Below are 22829 nucleotides of genomic sequence, written 5' to 3'. Positions count from 1 at the left end.
AGGGTGTTGGGGTTTGTGGGTGGAGAGCAGGAGGAGCAAAGAGAGAGGGTGACTGTTGTCTCCTCATTCCCTTTTGGTGTTTTGTTGGTATTTTAAATTAAACTACCAAATTTTTGAGGTTGGCACTTGCTCTTGCTGTGGCCTATGGCTTTGTCAGCCTGCAGTGAAAAGGCTTTTGTATTTCTCATTTTTAATTCTGTTTTTTGAATTGATGGTGCTTATCCTTGCAAGTGTGACTTCTGTAGCACTGAGAGGCTGGGGCAGGAAAACACAAATCCCACCAGTGTCTCCATTGTCCTCTGTGTTACCTGGGGTGTTTCTCTGATTGATTTTTTTTGCTTTAGGAGGATGCCAGGGGTGGGTATCAGTTTAACCTGCTCTGAGGCAGCTGGTGCATCCTTGGGAAAAGGAGCAGGACTCAGATCTGTGGCAGAGCCACGTGACACACGGAGGTTTTGTTGGCCTATTTTCTTCTCCAAGCCCAGGTTTTACTCTTGAGCTGTCAGGTCAGATGAGGATTCAGTTCTGCGGCCAAAATAGAAATTAGCCATGTGTGGTAATCCATTAATCCCTAGAAATAATGCCATTTATTCACGTTTTGGGGAGCTGGGCTGCAGGAGGAGCTGGCCAGGGGTGTCCCAGGCTGTCCTGATCCCGGAGCTGATCCCATTCCAGCTGCTCTGGCTCCTTGGACAGGGAATCTGTGCTGCCCCATCCCTGGCAGTGCCCAAGGCCAGGCTGGATGGGGCTTGGAGCCCTGGGATGGTGGAGAGGTGAAGTCCCGTTGGCCTATGAGTTGTTTTTTTACCCAGTTGAACACAGAAACTTCTTTCCTTTCTAAAGGGACAAAGGATGGTTTTGTCACTCCACCAACAGGGAGCACATTCCTGTAGGAAGGTGTCCCAGAGCAGCAATAAAGAACAATAAAAATCAGTGCACGGTGTTAAACCTGAGGTGCCTGAGCCATTCAGAATAGAATCATGGAGTCATTTCAGATGGAAAGGATCTCTGGGATCGCTGAGTCCCAGCTGTGCCCATCCCCACCCAGAGCTCTGAGTGCCACCTCCAGGGATGGGCACTCCAACCCTCCCTGACAATGCCTGGCCACCCTTTCTGTGACAGAATTCCTCCTGATTCCTCCCTGAGCCTCCCTGGCACAGTTTGAGGCCAATCCTTTGGTCCCTTTGCTCCTTCCCTGGGAGCAGAGCCCGACCTGTGCGTATCCAGGGAATAAAGACTGAATGCAGCAGGATAGGAGTCGATAAATTCACTTTTTTTTGTTTTAAAGGCAGTTCCTATTTCTTTTTCAGGAGCTGCCCTACAGCAGAGCTGTGTAATAATAACAGTTTGTCTCTCCCTGGATCTTTTCCTTTCCACTTTTACCAACAAGAGGCTCCTTTTGTAGCACGTGGTTGTCCTTCCCTGCTCAGCCCTGTTCTCTCAGGAGAGCTGTTACTATTTTTTCCTTCTTGTTTTACCAGCCTGTATCATGAACTTTGTGCTTTTGTGAGTGAGGAAAATGTGGGAAATGCTGCTGTGCCTGCAGCAGTGGGTTTTTGCTATTTTTTTTTTTTGGTTCAGAAAATGGTAATGTTGCAGGCCTGTACGTGAAGGCCATAAATATAAATATAAATATAAATATAAATATAAATATAAATATAAATATAAATATAAATATAAATATAAATATAAATTCGCTGTGGTTTTGTGGGATTTTTTGTAGGATTGCAGCTTAGGCACCTTCCCAGTGGGAAGAGAAGGGACAGAGGGGAAACAGCCTCAAGCTGTGCCAGGGGAGGTTTAGATTGGAAATTAGGGAAAATTTCCTCATGGAAAGGTTTGTCCAGGCCTGGCACAAACTCCCAGGACAGTTTGGAGTCTCCATCCCTGGAGGGATTTAAAATCCTTGTCGATGTGGGACATGGGACAGTGGTGGCCTTGGCAATGCTGGGAATGGTTGGATTTGATGATCTTAAAGGTCTTTTCCAGCCTTAATTCCATGATTTTCTGCTTGGTCCTGCTGAGCCCAGTCCTTTGCACCCACCTCAGCTGCAGCTCCTGGATTCCCTTGGAATCTTCCTCCTCCTCCTCCTCCTCTCTTCAGGAGCTGGAAATGCAGAGGGCTTTGGCCAAACCCAGAATCTCAGGATTTGCATAATCTTCGTGGCTGTGTTTGTTCTGATAAATTGAGGGACACCACAGCGTGTTCCAGCCACCCTTTATCACATCCCAGAGAATTTTATGGTATTTTATCACATCCCAGAGAACAGATTCAGGGGTCTGGCAGGGAATGGGCATCTGGAAAACTCTCCTGACAGGGATTTGGAGAGAAGCACTGATGTTCCTTTCGCTTTCTGCTCTCCTGGAAACCTTCCAGCAACTTCAATTATTCTGTGGATTTTTTTTAAAGGAGCTGGATGTATTATTTTAAGGATGAGAAAGTGAACTCAGCAGTGCCTTGGAAAATCAGCCCCTGCCAGGATTGATTACCTGAAATTCCAGTGGATTTCAGCAGCCTTTGCTGAGGGTGGGAAGATCCCAGCATTCAGCACCTCTTCCCTGTTAATTCCACTTTTATTCTGCCTTTATTCCACATTTCCAAGTCCTCCTTCCTTCCCCTTCCCTTCAGTTCCATTCAGTGCTGCCGTGTGTCCCAAGGTTTCTAATTATAAATATAATATAATTATAAATAGTTAATTTGGGACATTTATATAATGCTCACAATGATGCAGGCACAGTTTGCAGTGAGGTGTTAAACACAATTAAGGGTCTAATCCCAGGAATGGGATTGGGAAAGAATGGGATTGTAAAACCCCAAGAATGGGATTAGATTGTAAGACATTTAGGCTGCTTAAATTCGAAATAGTAGTAGAAGGAATTGAAGAAGTAAATTAGAAATAGTAGTAGAAGGAATTGAAGGAGTAAATTAGTAGCAAGCTGGACTGGGGGAAAAATTAAGAAAATAAAGTTTGATTTTATAATAAATAATAATATTTTAATTTTTTGTTTATATTTTAAAATATTTCTTTATTATTCTTTTTTCACTTGTTGTATTAGAGAAAAAAAGCCCCATTGGGCTTCCCAACTGTGTATCCAAGGAGTAGCAGCTGTGTGCCAAGTTTGAGTTTACTCCTGGGTGTAGGACCAGGCTTTGGAGAGGCTGGGAATGACTGGGAATATTTCACTTCTGAGTAACAGCTGTGAGAGCAGTGCAAAGGTGGTGTGAAAGTTGTTGTCACGGGAGATTTCTCTATATTTGAGCTTATCCAGGGATTATTTCTGGTGGATTATCCCACTTTACATGGAAAGGCAGGATTTTCTAATGGTTATTCTAATGACTGCCAAATTCCTGGGTTTTTTAGTGTGTTGTGAGGCAGGACTGTGTAATACCCCGTGGAAATTGCACTGTAAAATTCAGTGTATTACCCAGAAACGGGGAGCTCTGGGGAGCAGCATTTCCAGGGACAGGATTTTAGCAGTGGCTGCAGAGCCACCATCTGGATAAATCCTGCCACAAAGCAAAGGTTGTGTGAAATTGTTTCTAAATCAAGCAGGACTGGCTGGGGGCTGAGATGGGAGCCTCTCCTAATTAATCTGTTCATTAGGGATTGGATAAATCACAACAAATTAATAACAACATTTATTTTCCACTTCTGTTTAGAGGGATTGGAGTATTTCTGGACCTGTTCATTTGTCTCCATCTATGAGTTTCCCTGAATTAACAAACAGCATGTTCTCATCACACTTTTCATCCAATTTTCTTCACACTGGAGATTATTTTCTGGTCTCACCAATGCAGAAATTGTGTGTTCAGAAAGCAGACTCAGCTGTGGCAAACATTCCCCCAAGGAATTCATCCATGGAGCCCCTCACCTGTGGCTGAAGGAGTTGAGTGGGATCAGGAAGCCCTAGAAGTGTGTGCCAAAGGGACTCAGAGCTTTCTGCTGTTACTGGGCTGCTTGTGGTCAAAAACTTTTCCTCTTTGTTATGAATTTTCCTCTTATCTCTGGGAATACTCCCAGGATTGTTTCCTCAGTGTCCTCAGATGGCTTTTTTTATGGAGGGACCATTTTTGCCCTGATCTCTGGTGTTGTCTGTGAACCATGGCTGAGGGTTGCCATTCTGTTGCTGAATATTTGGCGTGCACAAGTTGTATTTTCTTCTTCTTTTTGCATCAAAACTGAACATTCAGTGCTAAGGTGATGGAGAGTATAAAACAGGGTTTAAATAAATTTAAATTTCAAGCAAACATTGCTTTTACTTTTAGCTTCCTTCTGCCATGAGGTGGAAAAAAAACCAACATGATATCAATTTGACCTGAATTTTATATCGATTTATCTTCTGCTTTGCTTCCTTGCAGGTCCAGGATGGAACATTCCTGCTCGCTCCTGCTGCTCTGTGTTAGTTTCATTTTTGCACGAGCTCTGCCACCCAATGGAACAGAACTGCCCAAAACAACCACAGCCACCAGTAAGGAGTGACCTGGGGGGCAGGATGGGCACGAACCCAAGGGGGTGTCCCTGGGGGCTCGGTCCTGGACGTGTCTGCAGGACTTTGGCCCCACTGACACAGCTGTGACGGTGCCAGGCGTCCTCTGGGCTTGGCTGGCACGTGGGTGGTGTTGGGGTTTCACTTTCTGTTTGCTGTGGGAGGGGAAAGCACGGCAGAGATGGAGGAGCTGCAGGGCCCAGGAGCTGCCGGGGGATCTGGGCACAGATAACAGGAAATAAATTTTTATTAGACACCAGGATGAATAGATTGAAACACCATGAGGAGCCTTGGGACATGTTCTGTGTTTTCATGTAAAGACTCAAGGAGGGTGTGAGGTGTCCTGTGGAGGGTCCTGCCAGGTAAGAAACAGGAGAGTTCTTGTTCCAGGAGCTGAGAGTGATCTCCTCATGATGCCTTGAGAAGGCTGAGCTGGAACACTGGAACAGAGGCTGGACAGAGCTCCAGAATAAAGCAGGGATTTATCCAAAGCATCTCCTCCATGGATGCACCTTGGGCAGCACCAGAGCCCAGCCAGGGCTGCACCCAAGATGAACCAAAATGGCCCCAAAATGCACGGCCGGGCACGGGCTCTGTCCCTGGGATCAGTTCTGCTCCATTTGCACCTTGCAGTTCATTGTCCCATCCCAGCTTTAGCCCAGGCAGTCCCACCCTGCTTGTTTTTCTCTCTCCAGCCCACGGGGTTTGTGCTCCTGGGCTGGGATTGGGATCATTTGTCCTTGGTGCCCAGCTGGAGCAGGAATTGTTTTGTCTCCCTGCTCTGTGCACAGAGCTCAGCATCCCTGATGTGAGCCCAGCCCCACACACTAAAGCAGCACAGAATGGGAAACACAGAAAAGCCAAACCTGAGGCATCACTCTGGGCCACCACAGCCCCTCACATTCATCCTCATTTCCGTTTGCAGAATTTCTTCCTCCTCACACCCTTCCAGACCCACGTCCTGACCTGTGCCAGTCCCGGGGAGGGGCTTGTTCAGGGAATTTGGGGGCTTTGAGGAAATGCCCAAGGCCAGGTTGGACATGGGGGCTCGGAGCACCCTGGGGTGGTGTCCGGTTTATCTCGGCTGTTTGAGGGGCCTGGAAAGGCCCGAGGTGGCCTTGGGGCAGCCCGCGTATCGAAGGACGAGAAGAGGCTTCAGTTCTTCTTTCGGTTTTTATGTTTATTAATTGTTTATCTAAAAGATGTTCTTTCAGCCGAACAAAGATCTGCTCAGCAGCCAGCCATGAGCACACTGTCTGCCCTCCAGGGCAGCCACGTATCTTTATACCCTTTGTTACGTGTACAATATTTATCACTTTTCCCCAATACCATCTATTCTTATAACTCGGTGCACTCTCAGTAATAACCAATCCAAAGGTGCCACCGTGGCCAAAGAAGATGGAGGAGAGGAGGAAGAAGAAGGAGGGTAGGACACACCCCAATTCCTCCATCTTACTCCTCCAAACCCCCCTGTACATAAATCCTAAACCCTGTTTCTCACCCTCTAATTAGCTAATCTTTTCGCCATTCACCCTGTGAAGCCCTCATCCTTGTCGTCTCCTGTGTAGGGTCAAAGTCCAGCCACCAGACACTTCTGGCAACATTCCAGGACTCCCGAGCCCCCCAAGGTGGTCTCGGAGGCTCAGCATCTCAGGACTGAGATCTTGAGATCCGACAGGGTGGTGCACGGTGTCCCTGCCATGGCAGGGGTGGGCTGGGACAATCTCTGAGGCCCCTTCCAGCCCAAAGCAGGCAGTGAAGCTGTTGGTGTCCCCTATGAGCAATGTGACCACGTTTTGATGAGTGTTCAGGTCACTGCTGTTGACACCCAGTGCTTCATAGAAGGCTGATCTGTTGCTTTATTTGCTTTTAATCTGTCTGTGAACTTTACACCCCTGGGGAAGGAGAGGAATCAAATGCCAGGCTTGGCTCATGGCCCCTTGGATTGTTTTGGTTCTTGGTTGTAGTAATTTAAATGGAAATAGGGGAGATTTAGATATTGGGAAGAAAATGAGGGTGGGCAGAGCAGCTGTGGCTGCCCCTGGATCCCTGGCAGTGCCCAAGGCCAGGCTGGAGCACCTGGGACAGTGGGAGGTGTCCCTGCCATGGCAGGGGTGGCACAGGATAATTTTGAGGGTGTTCCCGTCCCAAACCAGTCTGGGATTTGCTGCTAATCCAGGTGTGAGCATTTGCCTTCTCCAGACTGGGGCACTCTGGAGCTCAGCTGAGGAAGGGGAGGTTGGGGAACCAGGGGCTCACCATCCACCTGCAGTGAAATCTGAGTGTGGCTGTGCTGAGTGCTCCCAAAAAACCCAAATTATTCATAGAAAAGAGGCTTTAGCCGAGTGTGAATTTGCTAATGAATCAGTTTGAAGTATTGTCAAGTAGTTTTTGGTGCCTGCTTCTTGTCTGGCACCTGGAGCTGTAGAAAAACAAGTTACTAATATTGGGCTGAATATGTCAGAATATGGGAATTGAGAAGGGGAAGTCACTTGTTGTTTTTATCACTTCCCAGAATCTTAATAACAAAGGGAGTTTTGCCATCAGTGTTGTTCATCTTCAGAGCTTAATTCCAAATTGTGTTGGATTTAGGTCTGATAATGTGGATAAGAGTAATCTGATCATCCCTATTTTAATTAAATCTTAATTTCAGTGATATGATTCAGAAATGATTGGTGTGACTAAACTGTTTTTCCTAAATATCAAAGCCTTGCTGGCTCTGCAGTGAGGAAGAATTTTGTCTGACAGGCAAGTTAGGTGCACCCTGAGAATTACATTGCTGCAGAAAGAGAACCAAGATAATTGGATTATCTAATAAATTTGATAGCCATTGAATTAATACAGCATTTTAAAATACAAAAATAAAGATTTTTGATTGAAGCATAAAGAAAACTCCATTTAACAGACTATGAAAAGAACTAAAAGAGCCTAAAAAAAATCAGCTTTCCTTTTGCATGCTAATTTGATGTGTGATCCCAAAAGATACTTTTGATTCTGAAAGGAATAGGTATAAATGATTTCATGCCATTATTTGAGCTGCTGCCTTGATTTTTTTCAAAGATTTGCTGAATTACAATGTCAGCTTTATTCTCATTTAAAACATGGTTACCTTGTCTGGATGGGTCGATTTTTAGCACTGCTGCCATTTTACCTCCTACAAGAACACCCTGAAATTGCAGCCATGAAATTGCTACCTTGAAATTTCCCTTTCAGAAAATGAGAATATTCTGGGCTTTACTGCACTGCCATTTACTGGAAATTTGCCCTGATCTTTACTCCAGGTATTCAGCTGCATTAAATAAATATAAACCAGCAAACCACAGAAAGGTTTGGGTTGGAAGGGAGCATTTAGTTGTGACTTCCAAGCTAATATTTATTAGGATTTGCATAAATAAATGTATATTTCTTAATGCTCCCAGATCCTTGTTACAGAGTGTTTATTCATGATATTGTCCGTGACCATCCCGTAACTCCTGGTAATTCAAATATTTGTCAAATATTTGTAAGTTCCCCAGGATTAATCATAGTCTCTGGATTGCTTTACTTCCTCTTGTGTTTTTACTTGTGGAGTTGTTGAAATGTGCAAGCAGCCTGGGAGCTGCAGTTGTAAACCTTTAAATACCTTTCCAAATGTTTACATTCCACTGCTATTTACTCCACGAGGGCTCCTGGTGCCTTTGAATCCTCCCAATCCCTTCCCATCACTGATGTCTGAGCCTTCAGAGGGGATGAATTTATCAGAGGAGTTCTGGTTAAAAGGCAGGAGAATGGAGCAGTTTTGGGGCTCCTGTTTAGTGCTGGTTTCAACTTCCAACCAGTCAGTGGCAATGTGAAAATGAGATTTTGTGTCTCTCCTCTCTGGAGAGGTCCCAGCCAGGACACCGACATCCTCCAGCCCTGGGGATGAACCCAAATGTTCAGTGGGAACCAAATGAGTGGGAATGAACCCAAATGTTCAGATGGAGGAAAGGCTGGGAGAGCTGGGATTGTTCACCTGGAGAGGAGAAGCTTTGGGGTGACCTCAGTGTGGCCTCCCAAAGCCTGAAGGGGCTCCAGGAGAGCTGGAGAGGGACTGGGGACAGGGATGGAGGGACAGCACACAGGGAATGGCTCCCAGTGCCAGAGGGCAGGGATGGATGGGAGATTGGGAATTGGGAATTCCTGGCTGGGATGGAATTCCCAGATTTGCTGTGGCTGCCCCTGGATCCCTGGCAGTGCCCAAGGCCAGGCTGGACATTGGGAGCACCTGGGACAGTGGGAGGTGTCCCTGCCATGGCAGGGGTGGCTCTGGGTGATTTTTAAGATCCCTTCCAGCCCAAATCATTCTGTGACTCTCTAACACCCAGAGGTGGAACTTCCCTGTGCGGCTCGTGGTGGTGATTTCATGGAGAAAATGAGGCAGCGTCAGGAAACTGAGCTGAGGAGAAGGAACCTGGCTCATTTCAGTTGGTATTTAAATGCCAGAGGGATTCTCTGCAGACACTCAATTCCAAGAATCAGTTTGCAAAGCAGAACTTCAGAAATGGGTGGTTTCAGGTCAGGGGGTGGACGGGGTGACCTTTAAAGGTCCCTCCAGGCCAGACTCAGAGTGTGTGGCTGCAGTGCCAGAGGGGCTGGGCTGGCTTTGCCCAGTGGGATTCAGCTCTGAGACGTTCAGCTCACATTTACTGCTGGTGCTGGTTCAGCTTCTCTTTTCCTGGCTGGGATGGAGCTTTCAGTGCTTGCCTGGGAATCACTTCTCCACAGACACCCCAAAAATGGTGCAGCAGCTCTGTGAAAGGAAGAGAGGGGTGATTTTTTTTTTAATTGTGTAATTGTCTGAGGGAAATTTTAACTCCCTCGTGGTGCAAACTTGTTGTTTCCCCTCTCATTGTTACAGAGCTAAAGAGAAGCAACACAAACCCCCAAACCCTGGAGCATTCTGACATCTCAGGGTGACATTTCTGACCCCATGCAAGTGGCTGCGTTTTGTCTGTGAGGGACAAAACCAGGGATTTATTTTTTTTTTTTTTGTGTTTGTTTCCTTGGCAGCCTTGGCTCCCAGGCAGAGCTGCAGAACACCCACAGAAGGTGTTGGGTGGTTGTTCATCCTCACCCAGCCACTCCTTCCAGGAGTGATTTCCTGAACCCCTGCCAAGCTCCTGGCTGCAGTTTTGTCATGCCTGTCACTTTTATCTTTATACACCACCTAAAAGTCATCCCTCATGCCTTTTATTGCCTTCCCTGTCTCTGGGTTATGATGTTGATTTATGGGCCCTTTTTCCCTGTGTGTCCTGAGCTCACCTGTGCCTTTCCAGGAATTTTCCCCATGCCCTCACACCCTGAGAGTTTCCAGCTGCTCCCAACATCCAGGTGGTTTTGTAGCCATCAATTCTGGGCATTTGTTTGATCCACAGGAATCCTCTCTGGATTATTGCAGGTGGTTCTTACTCCTAAATATTTTTTTTTTGAATCCCAGAATTGTTTGGGATGGAAGGGAAATTAAAAATCACCCAGTGCCACCCCTGCCATGGCAGGGACACCTCCCACTGTCCCAGGTGCTCCCAGCCCCAGTGTCCAACCTGGCCTTGGGCACTGCCAGGGACGCTCTGGGAATTCCATCCCAGCCAGGAATTCCCTCCCAATGTCCCCATCCAACCCTTCTGTCAGTCAGCTCTCAAAGACCACTGTAGGAATGGCAAAAAAAACACTCCTTAAAGTGTGTAAACGTACTTTAAAAGAGAAAAAAAATCTGAAATACCAGCAGCAGCAGCAGAAATTGGCTTAATTTTGGAGGAGTGGTTGTAGGGTTGTGTTTTGCTTGCTGAAGGTTCAGACTGGGAGTTTGGCTTCCTTAGATAAAACATGTTGGGTTTGTAATGATTTTAATCTGTTCTGTATTGAATTATTCAGTAGAAGGAAAAGGTTACAGAAGCATAATGAAAGTGAAAGGTAAAGAGACACTTGCACAAAACACTGGGAGCAGAAGGGCTTGTAGCAGATATAACAAAGATGTTCTTTCATCTCCATTCTGAGAAAAATGTCATTATTCCTGCTTGTTCTTATATTTATATAGAATTTCAGTGAATAAAATCTCTTAGAATTTCAGTGAATAAAGTCCCTGGGAAAGGTGGCATTTTCTATATATATATATATAAAAGGTGGTTGAGAAGCAGCTGATGTGCATGAGGGCACTGCAAAAAACCTTCAAATTCAGCTTGGTACCTTGTAGCTGTTCAGCTTTCTCTGATTACAGGGAAATTGAAAAATATCTTGGATTTTCTCAGCAGCAGTGGTTTGGTTGTCCTTTTGACAAGGGATAAAAAAAATTTAAAAAATTTTACAAATATACTTTTAATTTTAGCTTTGCCTGTATCAAGTATTGTGAAGCTTTTAGTACACAGAGGCAGATATTTGGGCAGAATTTTTGGTGCTTTAAGCACATTTTTTGTTCCAGATGAGGCAATCCACGTCTCATATTCCACATTTCTTAATTTCTATAATTGAAAATATCTTGGATTTCTCAGCAGCAGTGGTTTGGTTGTGCTTTTGACAAGGGATAAAAAAATTAAAAAATTTTAAAATAAACTTTTAATTTTAGCTTTGCCTGTATCAAGTATTGTGAAGCTTTTAGTACGCAGAGGCAGATATTTGGGCAGAATTTTTGGTGCCTTAAGCACAGTTTTTGTGCCTGATGAGGCAATCCACGTCTCATATTCCACATTTCTTAATTTCTATAATTGAAAACTTATCTTGGAATTTCTCAGCAGCAGTGGTTTGGTTGTGCATTTGACAAGGGATAAAAAAATTTAAAAAATTTTTAAAAATATACTTTAATTTTAGCCTTGCCTGTATCAAGTATTGTGAAGCTTTTAGTACGCAGAGGCAGATATTTGGGCAGAATTTTTGGTGCCTTAAGCACATTTTTTGTGCCAGATGAGGCAATCCACGTCTCATATTCCACATTTCTTAATTTCTGTAATTGAAAAATATCTTGGATTTTCTCAGCAGCAGTGGTTTGGTTGTGCATTTGACAAGGGATAAAAAAATTTAAAAAATTTTAAAAATAAACTTTTAATTTTAGCTTTGCCTGTATCAAGTATTGTGAAGCTTTTAGTACGCAGAGGCAGATATTTGGGCAGAATTTTTGGTGCCTTAAGCACATTTTTTGTGCCAGATGAGGCAATCCACGTCTCATATTCCACATTTCTTGTTGCATCCCCAGACTCCACCGAGGAGAACACCTTGCACAAGGAGCTGCTGACTTCCCTGCTGATCCTGGTGCTGGTGGTGATCATTTTCGTGGTGCTGGTGGGGTATTTTTTCAGGTGGGTGTTTTCCTGTGGGCTCAGCCCATCCTCTCTCTGAGCCCTCCCACGGAAGCAGAAGCGCGGCAGAGCCTCGTGCCTGCCCTGCTCTCCCTGCCAGCATGAACAGAAAGAGCCTCTCCAGGATCACCCTGTCTGTAAAAGGGGCCTGGGGGGAAATGCTGCTGCTTTCCCCTTTGCCAGAGCTGTGGATTGATGTGGTGCCTCTGTCGTTGCAGGTTCAGGAGACACAGGAAAGCTGTGGTCAACTCCGGGGACAAGAAGATGCCAAATGGGATCTTGGAAGAACAAGGTATGGGCAGATTTGCTTTCAAACTCTCACTTCTATTTCTGGCTTTAATTCAAAATTACTCACTGTTTGCTTTTGTTTCTGATATAAGTGACAGGGTTGTTGTTAAAGAGAAAATAGTCTGAAAAAGCACAATTACAAGTGGTTTGGGTTGGAAGGGGCCTTAAACTCAGCCAGTTCCAGCCCTGGTGCCATGTGCAGGGACATCTTCCAGCCCTTGGCTGTCCCCTCCACGCTGGCCTTGGACTGGAGATCCATATTTAGAAATCATCCTCAAGCAGTCTATGGAAAATCTTAACTTTCAGTTGCTGCTTTGAAATAGGTTTCACTTTGTGATGCAGCAAATGTTTCTGTATAAAACCTCCCTGGGCTCTTTTCTCTCTGGCTGTTTTACCAGGGTGCCAGCTGAGATCCACGTTTGTGACACTGTGATCTTTGTATTTGGAGAAGGAATTGCAGATTTCTTCTTAAAATGGGGCAATAAGTCCTTAACACTGTGATCCTTATATCTGGAGAAGGAATTGCAGTGTTGTTTCTTCTTAAAATGGGGGAAAAAGTCCTTAACACTTTGTGAATGCACTGGGTGCTTTCTGAACGTGAGGCAGGGGTTGAGATGGGGCAGTTTGAAACCAGAGGCACCAAAATAAAACTCTCTGTGGAGTTCCAAATGTGAAGCCAGAGACACTGAAATAAAATTCTCTGAGGAGTTCCAAGTGTTTCCCCCTGGTCTGAGTTGTGCTGGGGTTGTTTCTGCCCCTGGGGAACTCCAGGCTGGCTCCTCTGTGGGGCCCAGCTCAAACCTGGGCTGGACAAGTTGTTCTAATCACAACCCAGAGAAAAATGATCAGGTTAAAGATAAAATAATCAATCTGTGGTTTGTGTCAGCCCCGCTTGACCATGTGTGAAGGGATGAGTGGGCTGAAGAGGGTGACAGTCAGAGGAAAAGCCAAAAACCTAAAAATACCCATCAGCTTCCTGCTGGGGTGTTCCTGTGCACAGGGCAGCAGCTCCTCTTGGGGCACAGCTTCTGGTGGCTGCCAAGTTCAAGATAAATTATTTGTTATCATTATTATTATTAGCATTATTTCCCCCCAAAATGAAATAATCTGGCAGCACCTCCTGGGTGACAGGTGCCAAAAGCTGTCCTTGCCCTGTCAGCAGAAAGAACCTTCTTTTCTGAATAAAACTTGGTCACTTTCTAATCCAGTGTGAACAGAGAAATCGTTCATTTCACCAGCACTGGTTCCTCTTGATACCATTATGCTCTCAAAGCAACCACTTGGCCTATGATTTGGTGTTTTAATTTCCTCTAAATCCCCTTCAGCACCTCAGGGTGTCATGGCAGCAGTTTGCTCTGGCATCTCTCAGCACCAGGATGAATTTGTAGTGGGATCCGTGGCTGTGGCCGTGCCTTTAACACGGGCTGCCCTTGTGCTGACAGAACAGCAGCGGGTGATGCTGCTCAGCAGGTCTCCCTCGGGCCCCAAGAAGTATTTCCCCATCCCTGTGGAAAACCTGGAGGAGGAGATCCGGATACGCTCGGCCGACGAGGGGAAGCTCTTCAGGGAGGAGTTTAATGTAAGTTTATGCACGTGGATGGCTGAAAATGGAGGAAAAACCAAAATATTTGTATTAATAATTCTTGTGTTGATTGGTGCATGATTGGTGCTGTTCCTACAAGTTCTGTTGTGTGTGGGGACCCTTCATCTGGATAAAACCTGGAATTTTTACTGATTTGTGATGCTGAATTGTTATTATATGAACTGTTTGCCTCTTGCTAGCATTTTAAGGAAGTCTTGAGTGTTTGCCTGAAGCTGGAGGAGAGGAACATTGAATATAAACCTGTTCAGCCTTGATTTTGATGATGTTGCTGGGAGGTTTTGGGGAATCTGGGTGTTTCACCTCCATAGGAGGTATTTAGAGGAGAAGACACAGTGCAGCCTTAACATTGCCCTGGTGGGATTTGACTTCTTTTTTCCTGATAATTTGACTTTTTTCCTGATAATTTTTTGACTTTGTCTTGGTGAGATTTGACTTCTTTTTTCCTGATAATTTGACTTTTTGCTCTTGGTTTCCATCCCAGCACTCCCCTCTTTGCAGCAGAGTTTCTGTGAGGTGTCAGCTCTCAGGTTTTCCTGTTGAGCGTGGCCTTGGGCAGGATTTTGTGGTTGTAGGGATGAGCTGCACCTGGAGCCCGTGCTGAGCTCCTGCAGGATTCCTGTGGAGAAAAACAACACCAGGAGCCTGAGTGTGGGGCTTTTTCCAGATTTTTTATGAGTTCTCTTCACTTCCCTCCAGAGCAGAAGCAGAGCAGGAGTTTAAATGTCAGGCGTGGATTTGTGAGAGCCAAGGCACGTGTTGATTAGGCAGGCTGTTGAGCTACCTTCTTAATTGGGAGCATATTTAGAGCTGCAGTTTGGCTGATGGTAAATTTAAACTACAGACTTTTGCCTTATCAGACAGGGAGCATTGTGGAAATTCTCCTCAGAGCTGAAAATGAAAGTGAGGACCAGCCTGACGCGGTGTGCGCTGGTGAATTTTGACTCTGCTGATGAATTTGCTCTGAGGTTCAGAGTGAAACAAACCATCTGTTTGCATTTTTCAACCCCTCTTTGCTTTGGTAATGTTCTGCCCCATGCTGTGAGCGTGTGGGATTCTGTCCACACCCAAAAACCTGCGGTCTGATCCCCAAAAATGAGCAGTGGTGGGGTTGATGCTCAATGTGGTTTTTCCTGTGTGGTGGATGAGGTGTTGGCTCCAGCCTGGGAGGGCTGGAATTGTGCCAGGCCAGGTTGGACATTGGGATTTGGAGCAGCCTGGGACAGGGAAGGTGTCCCTGCCATGGCACTGGGTGGGATTTAGAAGATCCTCCCATCCCAAACCATTCCCTGATTCTCTGGTTCTGTGCCTCAGCCCTGCCCTGGGGGTGCTCCAGGGGTCTCTGCCCACTCCACACCCCACATGGGAGTGCAGATACAGGAGCTCCCGTGGGAATTGGGGACAAATTTGGGCTGAAAATGGTGAGTTCTGGGAGCCAGGCACATGCACCAACCTGAGGAGTTTGGTCCCAAGTGGTTTTTTTGGTAAAAAGAAACCAGACATTAAAAGATGAAGACACCCAGCAGGGAGAAAACAGTTTTGAGGAGAGTTCCTGACTTTGAGGCCAGTTCTCTTGGATTTATGTGCTAATGGTGTTCTCCAGCAGCTTTGATTTTGTCCTTAAAGCCTGCATGACCCTTAAGAGCTCCATTGCACCCCTTGGACACTCAGCAGATCAGCTCCTTCTCTTTTTTGTGATTCCTTTGTGAACACTGGGCACTGGAAGAGTGTGTTCTTTCTTCACAGTAAAAAAGAACAAAAAATTAAAATAAAATTGATTCCTTTCTGTAGAGCCCCACCTCTGTTGATCATCCCTGGAAGTTTGGGATTACCACCTTGATTTTCAGATTAATTACTGAAAAGCTTCCCTTAAGAGTTTTCTTTTGAAATTTGAATTCTGGCTTGATTAAGACACCCCTGTGGCTCCTCCAGTGCTAAAAAAGGAGGAAATGTGCTGATCCTGAGCCTCTCAGAGCTCCAGTGGGATTTTGGGGTCACTGCCTGGGGTGGGGACAGGCCAGGGTGGGGTGGCACAGATGAGGCAGGACCAGTCAGCTCCTCGTGATTCGGGGTGCAGGGAGGGTGGATTTGGGAGGAAGGATGTGCTGAGGAGCAGCAGGGTGAATCATTCACTCACATCCTCCCCGTGGGTGCAGCAGGAGCTGGGCTCTGCTCTGGGCTCAGCAGCAGAGATCTGGCCAAAATTAATTCTTTTTAATTAATTCCTGTTTATGGATTTTTCATTTCAGCCCTGACCCCCCCCAGCACACAGGAAACCCTGCACTTGTGGGCTTGTCACAGATATCTTTTATGGAAAATCCTTTCCTTAGGATTTTTCCTCCTGAGAAGCTGAGAGGCCTCAGGAACAAAATGCAAACATTGATTATCTGCTGCTGTGGAATGCAACAGGTGCATCTGGGATTGGTCTCATGGGGTTGTTTCTGATTAATGGCCAATCACAGCCAAGCTGGCTCGGACTCTCTGTCCAAGACACAAACCTTTGTTATTCATTCCTTCTTTTTCTATTCTTAGCCAGCCTTCTGATGAAATCCTTTCTTCTATTCTTTTAGTATAGTTTTAATATAATATATATAATGAAATAATAAATCAGCCTTGTGAAACATGGAGTCAGATCCTCATCTCTTCCCTCACCCTGGGACCCCTGTGAGCACCACCACAGTGGGCTTGGTTTGCTGGGGCTGTTGTGGCACACAGAGCTGGGAATGGAACAGACAGGAGGGTGAAAGAGGGCTGAGGAGGAAAGCTGCTGAGGAAGGAAAATCCAGACCTTGTCTGGCTGTTAATTGAAAATTGCGTGCCTGACTTGAGGTTTGAAGAGATTGTGGTTGAAAAGATAATTATTTCATAGAGTCACAGAATGGTTTGGGTTGGAAGGAGCTCAAAGTTCATCCAGTTCCAACCCCTTGCTATGGGCAGGGACACCTTCCCCTATTTCTTTTTTGGTTTTGTGTTTCATAATTAACTTTAATCAGCAAAGTGGGCTGATAAAAAGCCACGAGCTTCATTCAGATGAGGAATTGAGCAGTCTGCCAGCAGCCTTCTTCCTCAGCCCTCTTTCAGCCCCCTCACTTTTCCATTCACAGCCCCACAAACCAAGCCCAGGAGTGCAGGGTGGTGTTCCCTGTGTGCTGGGGGTCAGGGCTGCCCGTGTCCCCCAGTGTCCCCCAGTGTCCCCCAGTGTCCCTCAGTGTCCCCCAGTGTCCCCCAGTGTCCCCCTGTGTCCCCTGTGAGTTCTGGGGGATTCCAGCCCTGCTGTGCCCCAGCCCTGCCCACGTTTGTCCCTGTCCCGTGTGACTCAGCCTGGCAGGGGTGGCACAGGGGGCACAAGGTGCTGCTGCCTCCCCACACTCTGGGATTTCACCTCACTGGGCTCCGCCCTGCTCCACTGGGGCTTTTGGAGCTCAGCTTGAGGAACTTCCTAAAATCCACTTCAAAACTTCTCAAATTCAGTTCTGCTTTGGTGCATTTGCAGTGGCAGCATCTCAGCTGTGGAGGAGCTCACCTTGGGCACCTCCTTGCCTTCATCTTCACCCTCCTCTCTGTTTTTTCCTTTGGTTTATTGCCCTCCATGGCTGTTGGGTTATTTTCAAGCCAGACTAAATTTACCTGCACTCAGAACTCAACTCACACTACATAAAAACCCTTAACTTTTTATGGGTTAAAATGATTTTAACCCAATAGTAACAAAATTGTTTTATTATTAATAAATAGTATAATAATATTATTTAATAATAATATGCAATAATATTATTTAATAATAATATGTAATAGATTATATTATATTACATAATATTATATCATATTTATTATATTATATTATATAGTATATTATGTATTATATTATATATCATATATTTATTGTATTTTATATATTATATATATTCTATTATCTATATTATACATATAATTATATATATAATTATATATATAATTTTTATAAAATTATATATTAAAATTATATATTAAAATTATATATTATATTATGTTATATTATGTTATATTATGTTATGTTATATTATGTTATGTTATATTATGTTATATTATGTTATGTTATATTATGTTATGTTATATTATGTTATGTTATATTATTAGTAATAAAATTATATATTATATAATATATAATTATATATATAATTATACATTATATATTATATATTATATAACACAATATATTATGTAATATATAGTATATTAACATTATATATTGTATTGTAAATATTATAATATAATATATTCTAATAATAAAAACAATAATATAATTATAAAATTATCATCATTATTTATAATATAACAAATACATTATTTGTATATTTATATTGTGTTATTTATTATAAATATAAATATACAAATATCGATATTTTGTATATTGATTTTTACTAAGTATAAAAATTAATATGATAAATTTATATTAATTTATTATAAATTTTATTTTCCCTTCCTCCTTTTCAGCAGGTGCAGGGCTGAGCAGGATGTTGGGTTGGTGATGCCCTCAGCAGTGGATGGGGGCTCAGCCCAGCCCCTGTGCTGCCCTCAGTGCCTCTGAGTCACCGTGGCCGATGGCAGCTCCAGGCAGCAGCTCAGACTTGAACAATTCGCTAAATAACTGTGATCTCGGAGGGGAGAGATTCCTGCTCTCTCCCCAGCTGCTGAGCTCCTTGTCTGGAGTCAAACCTGCCAGGATAGGGAGGAATTCAAGTTACTGGGGGGGAAGAAGTTGAGATTTATTTAGTTTTGTTGGATGCAAATTTTCCCTTAGCTGTGTGCAGTCAAAATTATTTGTTTTCTAACACATTGACTCTATATCTTTTTTTTTTTTCAGTCATTAACGTCTGGATATGTGCAGGGAACATTTGAAATGGCAAATAAGGAGGAAAACAGGGAGAAGAACAGATATCCCAACATCCTGCCATGTAAGCCATTCACTTTCCTTTTAAACCAGAGAATTCATTTTGGCACTGAGCAGGCTGCTGGTGCTGCTCCTGTGCTGAAAATACTCAAATAACAACAAATGCACTGGTCAGAAATGCTGCTCATGTGGTTTGGGAACTCTGTGCTTTTCCAGCCCTCCTGCTTTCCAGGAATTACCATATTTCAGATTTACTAACTTGCCAATGTCCTTCTTTTCTTTCAGATGATCATTCCAGAGTGATTTTGACCCAAATTGATGGAGTCCCACCTTCAGACTACATCAATGCATCATACATAGATGTGAGTTGAGGGCTGCCCACAGCTGGCCAAACTTTGGCCATTAAAGAAGTAATTCTCTGCTTTACACCTTGGCCTTTCACCTTTTAACTGCTGTGGCATTTCTTTCCACAGGGCTACAAAGAAAAGAACAAATTTATAGCAGCACAAGGTAACTCCTACTCGTGTCTCTCTCCTCTGTAGCTCAGGGCTGAGCACATTTAATGACAGTTGTGGTGGAGAGGTTGTTTTGAGCTGCAGGTGGTGGTCAGGGGGAGGCTGGGTTGGGAGGTTGCAGCTGAGATGAATTTGAGGTGAGTGTGAGGTGACAGCTGCCTCCAGGCACTTCTGTAGGTTCTGCTCATTTCCCCTCCTGACCCTCTCTGCTGGAAATAGGAGTTAAAGTAGTGAAAAGATTAAATAACATTTAAGATTTAATGTGTTAGAGACTCTTCCAGTGCCTGAAGGGGCTCCAGGAGAGCTGCAGAGGGACTGGGGACAAGGATGGAGGGACAGCACACAGGGAATGGCTTTAAGCTGAAAGTGGGTGGATTTAGATGGGATATTGGGAAGGAATTGTTCCCTGTGAAGATGGGGAAAGCTGGGATGGAATTCCCAGATTTGCTGTGGCTGCCCCTGGATCCCTGGCAGTGCCCAAGGCCAGGCTGGACACTGGGGCTGGAGCACCTGGGACAGTGGGAGGTGTCCCTGCCATGGCAGGGAATGGAAAGTAAATGATTAAATGATTTAGATGATCTTTAAATTCCTTTCCAACTCAGACCATTCTGTGATTCTATGAGTGCTATTTCAAGAGAGGAGATTCCTTCTAAAAATGTAGATTTGGGTGCATGATGATGTAAAAGAAAACAAGGGGGGTGGTTATTTAGTACATAAATATAGAAATTTGGTAGATTCCAAAGCTGTGCAGGTGTAGCAGACACAGCTGTGGGTGGGTGCCCAGGGTGTGGGACTGCTCTGGGATCTGCCCCATCCTCTCCTCAGCATTTCCCTGCTCTGTCTGCAGGACCCAAGCAGGAAACAGTCAATGACTTCTGGAGGATGATCTGGGAGCAGAAATCAGCCATCATTGTCATGTTGACCAACCTGAAAGAAAGAAAGGAGGTAAGGAGCTTTCACCCTGCCCTGGATGTCCCTGTGCTGCTCAGGCTCTGACCAGGTGCATTTCTCACCACTTCCTGCCCTGGCCCCTGTCAGCACAGCTGAGTTTCTGCTCCAAAATGCAGTTTTCATTTCTAAAATACCCATTTATGTCAGGTGATCTCAGGAGAAAATTCTGATGGCCAATTGTGCCCTGCATAGCCCAGGGCCAAAGGAAAACTCCTGTGGTTTTATAAGGCTGCACTTGTGGATGGGATTGATTAGGAATGAAGATAAAAACTCGGCTCATTTTCCTGAATGTTAGGTTTCAAAATGCACAGTTTGTCAACTAAACAAAGAGAAATGAAAGCTTCTGTGTTGTGAGGGTGCTGCTGTTCCTTCCTGTGTCCCATACCTCCCTTGAGGATGGGCATTCCTTGTTTTCCTCCTGGATTTGATTTTCCTGCACTTTCACTGCTGCTTGATGAAGCTCAAACAGCAAAGCCAGGCCATGAGGGCCAATTCCCAGTGGGAGCAGCCAGAACTGCTAAATCTGGATATTCCTGATGGCTCCAAAGCAGAACTGCTTTGAATTTCTCAGTGTCTGCAGCTAAGGCTCCAAATCAGAGTGAAAACCCCACAGTCCCCACAGTTGGACGCCCTGGAACAAAGCTGCCAAACTGAAACAAAAGCTGTGGGGGCTGAGCTGGTTAAAAAACAATTCAGAGCTGTTCTCACCTGCTCTGCATCGATTTGAGAGGCAGTAGCAGGGTGCTGAAGTTGTGCCAGACAAGGAGCTCTGCACACTCACAGCTGTGCTCACCTTCCCTGGATCCAGCCCGGAGAGCGCGGCAGTGAAAGCAAAGGCAGGGGGATGAAATTCCCTGGGTTTGGCTCTGAGATTCCCTGGGTTTGGTTCTAAAATTCCCTGTGCTTTGCTCTAAAATTCCGTGTGTTTGATTCTGAAATTCCCCATGCTTGGCTCTGAAATTCCCTGGGCTTGGTTGTGGAATTCCATGGGTTTGGCTCTGAAATTCTGTGGGTTTGGTTCTAAAATTCCCCGTGCTTTGCTCTGAAATTCCGTGTGTTTGGCTCTGAAATTCCCTGGGCTTGGTTGTGAAATTCTCTGGGTTTGGTTCTAAAATTCCCTGGGTTTGGCTCTGAAATTCCCTGGGTTTGGTTCTGAAATTCCCTGGGTTTGGCTCTGAAATTCCCTGGGTTTGGTTCTAAGATTCCCTGTGCTTGGTTCTGAAATTCCCTGGGTTTGGTTCTAAAATTCCTTGTGCTTTGCTCTGAAATTCCCTGGGTTTGGCTCTGAAATCCCCTAGGTTTGGTTCTAAAATTCCATGGGTTTGATTCTAAAATTCCCTGGGTTTTGTACTAAGATTCCCCGGGTTTGGCTCTGCAGTTCCCTGTGTTTGGTTCTGAAATTCCCTGGGTTTAGTTTTGAAATTCCCCATGCTTGGCTCTGAAATTCCCTGGGCTTGGTTGTGGAATTCCATGGGTTTGGCTCTGAAATTCTGTGGGTTTGGTTCTAAAATTCCCCGTGCTTTGCTCTGAAATTCCGTGTGTTTGGCTCTGAAATTCCCTGGGTTTGGTTGTGAAATTCTCTGGGTTGGGTTCTAAAATTCCATGTGTTTGGTTCTGAAATTCCCTGGGTTGGTTGTGAAATTCCCTAGGTTTGGTTCTAAGTTTGCCTGGGTTTGGTTCTAAAGTTCCCTTTGCCTGGTTCTGAAATTCATTGGTTTTGGTTCTAAAATTCCTTGTGCTTGGCTCTGAAATTCCCTGGGTTTGGCTGTGAAATTCCCAGTGTTTGGCTGTGAAATTCCCTGGGTTTGGCTCTGAAATTCCCAGTGTTTGGCTCTGAAATTTCCGGGGTTTGGCTCTGAAATCCCCTAGGTTTGGTTGTAAAATTCCATGGGTTTGATTCTAAAATTCCCTGGGTTTTGTACTAAGATTCCCGGGTTTGGCTCTGCAGTTCCCTGTGTTTGGTTCTGAAATTCCCTGGGTTTAATTTTGAAATTCCCCATGCTTGGCTCTGAAATTCCCTGGGCTTGGTTGTGAAATTCCCTGGGTTTGGCTCTGAAATTCTGTGGGTTTGGTTCTAAAATTCCCCGTGCTTTGCTATGAAATTCCCCGTGCTTGGCTCTGAAATTCCCTGGGCTTGGTTGTGAAATTCTCTGGGTTTGGTTCTAAAATACCGTGTGTTTGGTTCTGAAATTCCCAGTGTTTGGCTGTGAAATTCCCTGGGTTTGGCTATGAAATTCCCTGGGTTTGGTTCTAAGATTCCCTGCGCTTGGTTCTGAAATTCCCTGGGTTTTATTCTGAAATTCCCCATTCTTTGCTCTGAAATTCCTAGGGCTTGGTTGTGAAATTCCCAGAGTTTGGTTGTAAAACTCCCTATGTTTGCTTCTAAGATTCCCTGGGTTTTGTTCTAAGATTCCCGGGTTTGGCTCTGCAGTTCCCTGGGTTTTGTTCTGAAATTCCGTGTGTTTGATTCTGAAATTCCCCATGCTTGGCTCTGAAATTCCCTGGGCTTGGTTGTGGAATTCCATGGGTTTGGCTCTGAAATTCTGTGGGTTTGGTTCTAAAATTCCCCGTGCTTTGCTCTGAAATTCCGTGTGTTTGGCTCTGAAATTCCCTGGGTTTGGTTGTGAAATCCTCTGGGTTGGGTTCTAAAATTCCGTGTGTTTGGTTGTGAAATTCCCTGGGTTGGTTGTGAAATTCCCTAGGTTTGGTTCTAAGTTTGCCTGGGTTTGGTTCTAAAGTTCCCTTTGCCTGGTTGTGAAATTCTCTGGGTTTGGTTCTAAAATTCCCAGTGTTTGGCTGTGAAATTCCCTGGG

The 22829-nt window shown here is 44.8% G+C and overlaps 1 protein-coding gene across 10 annotated transcripts in view; it reads left to right on the top strand.

Moving 5' to 3' along the window:
- The window catches only part of PTPRE (protein tyrosine phosphatase receptor type E), a 100828-nt gene that overhangs the window by 57716 nt on the left and 20283 nt on the right, over positions 1-22829 (top strand). For all 10 annotated transcript variants that reach the window (XM_064716148.1, XM_064716150.1, XM_064716153.1 and 7 more), the window contains exons 2-9: positions 4361-4470; positions 11693-11795; positions 12014-12087; positions 13526-13662; positions 18524-18614; positions 18836-18912; positions 19024-19060; positions 19913-20010. In XM_064716148.1, coding sequence (XP_064572218.1) covers positions 4361-4470; positions 11693-11795; positions 12014-12087; positions 13526-13662; positions 18524-18614; positions 18836-18912; positions 19024-19060; positions 19913-20010 — 727 coding nt within the window. The remainder of the gene's footprint in view (positions 1-4360; positions 4471-11692; positions 11796-12013; positions 12088-13525; positions 13663-18523; positions 18615-18835; positions 18913-19023; positions 19061-19912; positions 20011-22829) is intronic.

The sequence above is a fragment of the Zonotrichia leucophrys genome, chromosome 6, assembly GCF_028769735.1.
Source record: "Zonotrichia leucophrys gambelii isolate GWCS_2022_RI chromosome 6, RI_Zleu_2.0, whole genome shotgun sequence".
NCBI lineage: Eukaryota > Metazoa > Chordata > Aves > Passeriformes > Passerellidae > Zonotrichia > Zonotrichia leucophrys.
The sequence above is the reverse complement of the archived record's forward strand: the minus strand, read 5'-3'. Positions and strand labels throughout refer to the sequence as shown.